At 53.8% G+C, this 8,901-nt stretch overlaps 1 protein-coding gene across 1 annotated transcript; it reads left to right on the forward strand.

Moving 5' to 3' along the window:
* The first annotated feature begins 3,359 nt into the window (after positions 1-3,359).
* Positions 3,360-8,694, forward strand: LOC144676900 (apoptosis regulator BAX-like). Its single transcript, XM_078537217.1, has 4 exons — positions 3,360-3,562; positions 5,746-5,794; positions 7,233-7,400; positions 8,151-8,694. Exons 1-4 carry the CDS (start codon positions 3,448-3,450, stop codon positions 8,350-8,352), a joined length of 534 nt encoding a protein of 177 aa, XP_078393343.1. The 5' UTR covers positions 3,360-3,447; the 3' UTR covers positions 8,353-8,694.
* The last annotated feature ends 207 nt before the right edge of the window (positions 8,695-8,901 follow it).

The raw sequence follows: 8,901 nt of genomic DNA on the forward strand, positions 1-8,901 counted from the left end.
AGATGAAGTGAAAGATCTTGGCGTACAAGTACACAGGTCCCTGAAGGCAGCAGTTCAAGTAGACAAGGTTGTAAAGAAGGCATATGGAATGCTCTCCTTCACTGGCAGAGGTATAGAATATAGAAGTAAGGATATAATGTTGGAATTGTATAAAACACTGGTGAGGCCACAACTGGATGGAGTTCTTACAGGAAGTGGGGTGTGAGTCAGTTTGAAAGGTCCCATAAACAGCACCAAGGAAAATGACCAGTAAACCCGTGTGTGAGCTGAGGACAGGACAATATTGAATATTGGACAGGACAAGTGCTCTTCTTCGAATAGCGGCCATGGGATCTTTTACATCCAACCAAACAGACTGACTGGACCTCAGTTAAAATTCTCATTAATGAAGGCACTTTTGACGGTGCAGCACTCCCTCAGGTACAGGGGGTGGGGGAAGGGGGGAGGGGGGAGGCGGAGGGGAGGGGGAGAAGGGGGGAGGGGGCGGGGAGAAGGGAGGAGGGGGAGGGGAGAAGGGGGGGGAGGGGAGGTGGAGACGGGGAGGGGGGAGGGGAGGGGACAGGGAGGGGAGGAGGAGGGGGAGGGGGAGAGGGGAGAAGGGGGGAGGGGGTGAGGCCTGCACTGGAATCAGCCCAGATTGAGCTTGTTATCAGTGAACCAAACTGGCATCAATAATTTACAATCAGACCTGGTTATTTTTTTGTCCTATTTCTAACTGACAGACCCCCCTCCACATGATTCACTCACCCTCATCCCCTCCACATGATTCACTCACCCTCATCCCCCTCCACATGATTCACTCACCCTCATCCCCCTCCACATGATTCACTCACCCTCATCCCCTCCACATGATTCACTCACCCTCATCCCCCTCCACATGATTCACTCACCCTCATCCCATCCACATGATTCACTCACCCTCATCACCCCTCCACATGATTCACTCACCCTCATCCCCCTCCACATGATTCACTCACCCTCATCCCCCCTCCAAATGATTCACTCACCCTCATCACCCCCTCCACATGATTCACTCACCCTCATCCCCTCCACATGATTCACTCACCCTCATCTCCCCTCCACATGATTCACTCACCCTCATCCCCCTCCACATGATTCACTCACCCTCATCCCATCCACATGATTCACTCACCCTCATCCCCTCCACATGATTCATTCACCCTCATCCCCTCCACATGATTCACTCACCCTCATCCTCCCTCCACATGATTCACTCACCCTCATCCCATCCACATGATTCACTCACCCTCATCCCCTCCACATGATTCACACCCTCATCCCCTCCACATGATTCACTCACCCTCATCCCATCCACATGATTCACTCACCCTCATCCCCTCCACATGATTCACTCACCCTCATCCCCTCCACATGATTCACTCACCCTCATCCCCTCCACATGATTCACTCACCCTCATCCCCCTCCACATGATTCACTCACCCTCATCCCCTCCACATGATTCACTCACCCTCATCCCCCTCCACATGATTCACTCACCCTCATCCCCCTCCACATGATTCACACCCTCATCCCCCTCCACATGATTCACTCACCCTCATCCCCCTCCACATGATTCACTCACCCTCATCCCATCCACATGATTCACTCACCCTCATCCCCTCCACATGATTCATTCACCCTCATCCCCTCCACATGATTCACTCACCCTCATCCCCCTCCACATGATTCACTCACCCTCATCCCATCCACATGATTCACTCACCCTCATCCCCTCCACATGATTCACTCACCCTCATCCCCTCCACATGATTCACTCACCCTCATCCCCCTCCACATGATTCATTCACCCTCATCCCCTCCACATGATTCACTCACCCTCATCCCCTCCACATGATTCACTCACCCTCATCCCCCTCCACATGATTCACTCACCCTCATCCCCTCCACATGATTCACTCACCCTCATCCCCTCCACATGATTCACTCACCCTCATCCCCTCCACATGATTCACTCACCCTCATCCCCTCCACATGATTCACTCACCCTCATCCCCTCCACATGATTCACTCACCCTCATCCCCCTCCACATGATTCACTCACCCTCATCCCCTCCACATGATTCACTCACCCTCATCCCCCTCCACATGATTCACTCACCCTCATCCCATCCACATGATTCACTCACCCTCATCCCCCCTCCACATGATTCACTCACCCTCATCCCATCCACATGATTCACTCACCCTCATCCCCTCCACATGATTCACTCACCCTCATCCCCCTCCACATGATTCACTCACCCTCATCCCCCTCCACATGATTCACTCACCCTCATCCCCATCCACATGATTCACTCACCCTCATCCCCTCCACATGATTCACTCACCCTCATCCCCTCCACATGATTCACTCACCCTCATCCTCCTCCACATGATTCACTCACCCTCATCCCCCTCCACATGATTCACTCACCCTCATCCCCTCCACATGATTCACTCACCCTCATCCCAGCCACATGATTCACTCACCCTCATCCCCCCTCCAAATGATTCACTCACCCTCATCACCCCCTCCACATGATTCACTCACCCTCATCCCATCCACATGATTCACTCACCCTCATCTCCCCTCCACATGATTCACTCACCCTCATCCCCCTCCACATGATTCACTCACCCTCATCCCCCCTCCACATGATTCACTCACCCTCATCCCCTCCACATGATTCGCTCACCCTCATCCCCTCCACATGATTCACTCACCCTCATCCCCCACCACATGATTCACTCACCCTCATCCCCCTCCACATGATTCACTCACCCTCATCCCCTCCACATGATTCACTCACCCTCATCCCCCTCCACATGATTCACTCACCCTCATCCCCTCCACATGATTCACTCACCCTCATCACCCCCTCCACATGATTCACTCACCCTCATCCCCCTCCACATGATTCACTCACCCTCATCCCCTCCACATGATTCACTCACCCTCATCCCCCTCCACATGATTCACTCACCCTCATCCCCTCCACATGATTCACTCACCCTCATCACCCCCTCCACATGATTCACTCACCCTCATCCCCCTCCACATGATTCACTCACCCTCATCCCCAACTGTGGGATCTTGCTGTGTCAAACAGCTGTCATGTTTCTCCACAGGAAACTCACTGTCTTTTCTGTTCTGGGGCTGGGGGGGAGAAGCTGCATCATTAACCTCGGGGGTGTCAGGTTAATTTTTTGAAGTTTATTTCGTTAAATATTTAATTATTTTCGATGATTTTGGGGAAGGGGGCGGAGTGACCATCTAATTTGCATACCCGGCAGTGGGCGTGGCCGCGCCTGCGCACTGTCCCCTAGCAACAGCGCGTGCGCATGCGCAGCGCGGGCCGCGGGTTAGGCCGCGAAGCCTCGGAGTCGGCGGCAGCGGAGGAGGTGCGGAGTCTCCCGTGGTGGAAATGGCTGAGGCCGGGGATTGCGGCTGCGGAGACGCCGATGGACAGAGAAGGAGAAACAGCAGCGGCCGCGGGTCCCGGCCCGTCAACCAGGCGGCAGCCGGGTCGCGCATAACCGGTAAAGGAGGCCCGGGGGGGGCGAGAGAGGGGGGCCTGGGTGTGGGGGGGGCGGGAAGGAGAGGGAGGGAGAGGGGGGCCTGGTAGGGGGGGGGTGAGGAGAGGGAGGGAGAGGGGGGCCTGGTAGGGGGGGGTGAGGAGAGGGAGGGAGAGGGGGGCCTGGTTGGGGGGGGGAGAGGAGAGAGAGGGGGGCCTGGTAGGGGGGGGTGAGGAGAGGGAGAGAGAGGGGGGGCCTGGTTGGGGGGGGGAGAGGAGAGAGAGGGGGGCCTGGTAGGGGGGGGTGAGGAGAGGGAGAGAGAGAGAGAGGGGGGGAAGGAGAGGGAGAGAGAGGGGGGGCCTGGTTGGGGGGGGGAGAGGAGAGAGAGAGAGAGAGAGAGGGGGGGAAGGAGAGAGAGAGAGAGAGAGGGGGGGAAGGAGAGGGAGAGAGGGTGGGGGGGTGGGGAGAGGGAGAGAGGGTGGGGAGAGGGGGGGGTGGGGAGAGGGAGAGAGGGTGGGGGGGTAGGGAGAGAGGGTGGGGGGGTGGGGAGAGGGTGGGGGGGTGGGGAGAGGGAGAGAGGGTGGGGAGAGGGTGGGGGGGTGGGGAGAGGGTGGGGGGGTGGGGAGAGGGTGGGGGGGTGGGGAGAGGGTGGGGGGGTGGGGAGAGGGTGGGGGGGTGGGGAGAGGGAGAGAGGGTGGGGAGGGGGGGGGGGGTGGGGAGAGAGAGAGGGGGGTGGGGAGAGGGGGGGTGGGGAGAGGGAGGGTGGGGGGGTGGGGAGTGGGGGGGTGGGGAGAGGGAGGGTGGGGGGGTGGGGAGAGGGAGGGTGGGGGGGTGGGGAGAGAGAGAGGGGGGTGGGGAGAGAGAGAGGGGGGTGGGGAGAGAGAGAGGGGGGTGGGGAGAGGGGGGGTGGGGAGAGGGAGGGTGGGGGGGTGGGGAGAGGGAGGGTGGGGGGGTGGGGACAGAGAGAGGGGGGTGGGGAGAGAGAGAGGGGGGTGGGAGGGAGAGATGGAGGGGGGGGGAGGGAGAGATGGAGGGGGGGGGAGGAGAGATAGAGGAGGGGGGCCCGGGGGGGAGGAGGTAGAGAGGGGGGTGGGGGGAGCGGGGGGGGAGGAGAGATAGAGAGGGGGTGGGGGGAGCAGGGGGGAGGAGAGATAGAGGGGTGGGGGGGGAGCGGGGGGGAGGAGAGATAGAGGGGTGGGGGCCGTGGGGGAGGAGGGAGGGGGTGGGTGCCGGGGGGGAGGAGAGGGGGGCGGGGGGGAGGAGAGAGGGGGCGGCGGGGAGGAGAGGGGGGTGATGGGGAGGGAGATGGGGGTGGGGGGGTAGAGAGAGGGGGGTGGGGGGGAGAGAGAGGGGGGATGGGGGGGAGAGAGAGGGGGGATGGGGGGGAGAGAGTTGCGGGGAGGGACAGAGGGGAGAGAGAGACGGGGAGGCAGAGGGAGCGGGGTGGGGGGGAGAGAGGGAGTTGTCGGGTGTTGGGGGGCGCGAGGCCGGGGTCAGGGAGGGTGAGTCCCAATCCTCCTTCTGGCCTTTGCAGTGACTCCTCATTTCTCCCTCCCTAAACCTTCATTGCAGCAGTGCCTACCCTGTGCTTCGTTAGCTCTGAAGTGCTTTGAGATGCTCTAAGGTTGTGAAAGATTCTGTAGAAATAAGTTTGTTCTTTCTCTGCCTTTCATATAAACTCTCAATCTGTAGCCAGCACTGTCGTCACCGGCCATCTCTCTGCCATCTGTTCCAGACTAGAACATCTCCGACCACCTCCTTGTGTTCCTCAACACTCGCATCCTCCTACCTGCTTCCAATCCTGCTTCTTGCTGCATCTGTGGGGGATCTAAGATGTGCAGGCCCTCTGCTCTGGAATTCCCCCCTTACAACCTCCCCATCTCCATCTCCTCCTTTAACAGCCTCCTCAGTGACTAAACGGTTTGACCAGCCCCCTTCCTTGTATCTTCTGCTTGGATTGCTGTCCATTTCTTGTCTAACTATGCTTCTGAGAGGTTCTGTTGGACAATTTTGTATGTTAATAGTGTGTTTTTCTACAATTTGTGGCTGTATTGTGCTGATGCTGTTTGTGATACACAAGATGCTTGGCCATTAGTGGGTAGTGTTGCCTCAGCCTGGTCTGAAGGCTGCTCTTTGTGCACGGGCAGAGCTGCAGTAATGGATTCTTGTTTGGTGTAGCATTCCCTAACTTTGTGTTTCTCTTTCAGACCAAGCCAGTGAGCAGATTATGCGTACAGGAGTCACACTTCTGCGGGGGTATGTGTCTAATTTGTTTTTCTTATTCATTTGTGGGCTTCACTGGCTGGGCCAGCATTTATTGCCCATCCCTAATTGCCCTTGAGAAGGTGGCGGTGAGCCGCCTTCTTGACCCGCTGCAGTCTATGTGGTGTAGGTACACCCATAGTGCTGTTAGGGAGGGAGCTCCAGGATTTGGTCCCAGTGACAGTGAAGGAACGGCGATATATTTCCAAGTCAGGATGGTGAGTGGCTTGGAGGGGAATTTCCAGGTGGTGGTGTTCCCATTTGCCCCGTTCTTCACAGGACCAGGACAACTGATTCTGTGAGGATGACTATGTCAGGCTGTTGCTCGTGTCAGGCTGTTGCTCGACTAGTCTGTGAGACATCCCTCCCAATTTTGGCACTGGCCCCCAGATGTTAGCAAGGAGGACTTTACAGGGTTGACAGGGCTGTGATTCCAGTTGTCATTTCCGGTGCCTAGGTCAATGCCGGGTGGTCTGTCTGGTTTCATTCTTTTTTGAGGCTTTGTAGCGGTTTGACATAACTGAGTGGCCTGCTTGGCCATGTCAGAGTCACCCACATTGCTGTGGGTCTGGAGTCACATGTAGGTCTGACTAGGAAAGGAAGTGGGATTTCTTTCCCTAAATGGCATTAGTGAACCAGATGGGTTTTTACAACAATCGACAATGGTTCCATGGTCATCATTAGACTTTTGCAGCTTTTATTTATTGAATTCAAATTCCACCATCTGTCGTGGCGGGACTCAAACCCGGGTTCCCAGCGACAATACCGCTACGCCATTGCCTCCCCTTTTTAAATTTAATACCAGCTCATGTGTTACAGCCTGGGCTCTGGAATCTGGCGCTGGCAATTTAGCTAATCTGGCCTGTCCCTTAAGGGCTCTACACCGATTCACCTTGTGCAGAGGCGATCTAAATCAGTCGGACCTCAGTTTTAGGCAAACTATTTTTAGGAAGAGTTTGCTAATCTCCTCTTCCCTCAGCAGCTTCACCAGGTTATTGCAAGTTCAGGAAGAACTGACTTGCCCTTCAGCCCTGCTCTGTCTTGGAGCCTTTTGACTCTCCCAAATGTAGGAAGGTGGCATTGACTATTGGTGAGGAATGTAAGCTTATTAATGTGTTGGGAATACGTTTTGTGATTTTCCAGGATTTACCTTGAGTCTTGTTGTCAGGAACCAGACAATATCTAGATGGTTCTCTATGGGGGAAAAATTCTGGAAAATCTGAAACAAGTCTCCTGGAATGGGATGTGCTTGATTGTGTAGTTGGAGCGAGGCAGTGAAGGTCACATGGATATGAAAATATTTCTAATCGATTAAATGTTGTTTGAATGTTAATGTGTGGCCATTTCAGGTTAACTGACCAGTGGCAAATAAGTTTATGACATTTGTTTTGTCATTAACCTCAGCAGAATAATGAACTTTTTAAAATTTCAGATTTATCATTGATCGGACGAATCGAGGAGCCGAGGATTGCGAAAAGCCTTTAACCATCACAGAGCTCGGGGGTAAAGAGGATGAACTATGTAACCCCGATGTAAAGCGTCTTGGCGTTTGCCTGCGACAGATTGGGGATGAGCTTGACAACAACACGGAGTTACAGAGGTGAGGCTGCAGCCAATTGACATGTGCGCTGAGCTGGAACCTTGGCCTCCATTACTGCCTGACACTATATTTCGTTACTAGTCAGTTTTTTGGGTCTTGACTACACTATTGGGTGAATCAACTTTCAATAGTAGGTCACTAGAGGAGGTGGAAGTGGGGACTGAACTCATGCTGCCTATATTCCCAACCAGTAGATTGAGGAAACCTTAATCCCATCGCTTGAATTTGGACTTGAGCCAGTAAACCTAAACCTAACCATAACTCCTCTCAAAGCAATTAATCTGAATGAAACACGTAATGGCATTTACCAGTTACCTGATTTAAAGTCAGTTTTTCCACAGACTGCATGTTTTGTGCAGACTCAGTGTTGTGAGATTTTTATTTTTATTATTTCTATAAAATGCTGCGCTGAGTAATGTTGCAGTCCGCGATTTCAAGGCTCTGTAACAGTGCAGCACGTGATAGGTGAGAACCTTTCCAGTCCTGTGTCCTGGAGTTTCCTGCTTGCTAACCCTCCGTAACCGTGTGATCAGACCTTGCACCAGGGAGGAAATTCAACACCAACCCTCGGCTGAGAGAACAAATTCCTAAAAAAGGGGAGACCAGTAGGCAGAATGCTGTACAAAGCAGCAGATGTGATCTGATGGTATCTGAAATTCTTAGCTGGTTTCTGGCTTGCATCCTGTAACCTAGTCTGTTTTATGGTAAAACTAGTCAGCCTGGTTAATTTGAGCTTCCTCCTGCACACAGGATGATCGAAAACATTGGCAACAAGTGCCCCAAGGAAACGTTTTTCAGAGTGGCCAAGGAACAGTTTGCTGATGGAGTCATCAACTGGGGGAGAGTGGTGACGCTCTTCTACTTTGCCTGCAAGCTTGTTGTGAAGGTACAGCTGCTTTCTGTAGGGGAGGGCAGGAGGGGTGTTGATGCAGCGGCAAACAAATTAATCTGAATCCTGGTAGCATCCCAGGGCCAGGGTTACTCAGATGCAATGTTGCAAGAGTGACGTCCAAAGTATTCACCAAATGAGACTGGCATTAATTCCCAGTTACCCAGAGAGGGACAGGTATAAACAAACACAAAACTGAGAGGTGGGCGTCGGACGTGGACAGATGGTGGGGGCAGGGGGAATGATCCCAAGTGTAAAGGGGCTGAGCTGTGAGGAAAGGTTAGAGAAGCACAAGCTCTACAATCTAAAAGGAAAGAAGATTAATGGAGCATCAAGCAATATCAAATCTTAAATTCGGTAGTCTACAAGATAAAGGCAAAATGCAACTTCAAAGTAAGCCAGACGAAATAGAAATTTAATAAGTGAAAAGTAAATTTAAGATGGGTACTCGAATTCCTTTATTTGAGTTGTTAGGGCGATAGAGTTGGAGCACAAGAGGGGAAGGGTCTTGATGGGAGATGGGTTTCAATGGATAAAGCTGCCTTTGCTTCTTCTGGACAGTCCCTACTTGTTTCATGTGTCTGTTTGTCCATCTATCTGTATGTGTCTCTG

This window comes from Cetorhinus maximus, unplaced genomic scaffold, assembly GCF_964194155.1.
Source record: "Cetorhinus maximus unplaced genomic scaffold, sCetMax3.hap1.1 HAP1_SCAFFOLD_2061, whole genome shotgun sequence".
NCBI classification, from domain to species: Eukaryota; Metazoa; Chordata; class Chondrichthyes; order Lamniformes; family Cetorhinidae; genus Cetorhinus; species Cetorhinus maximus.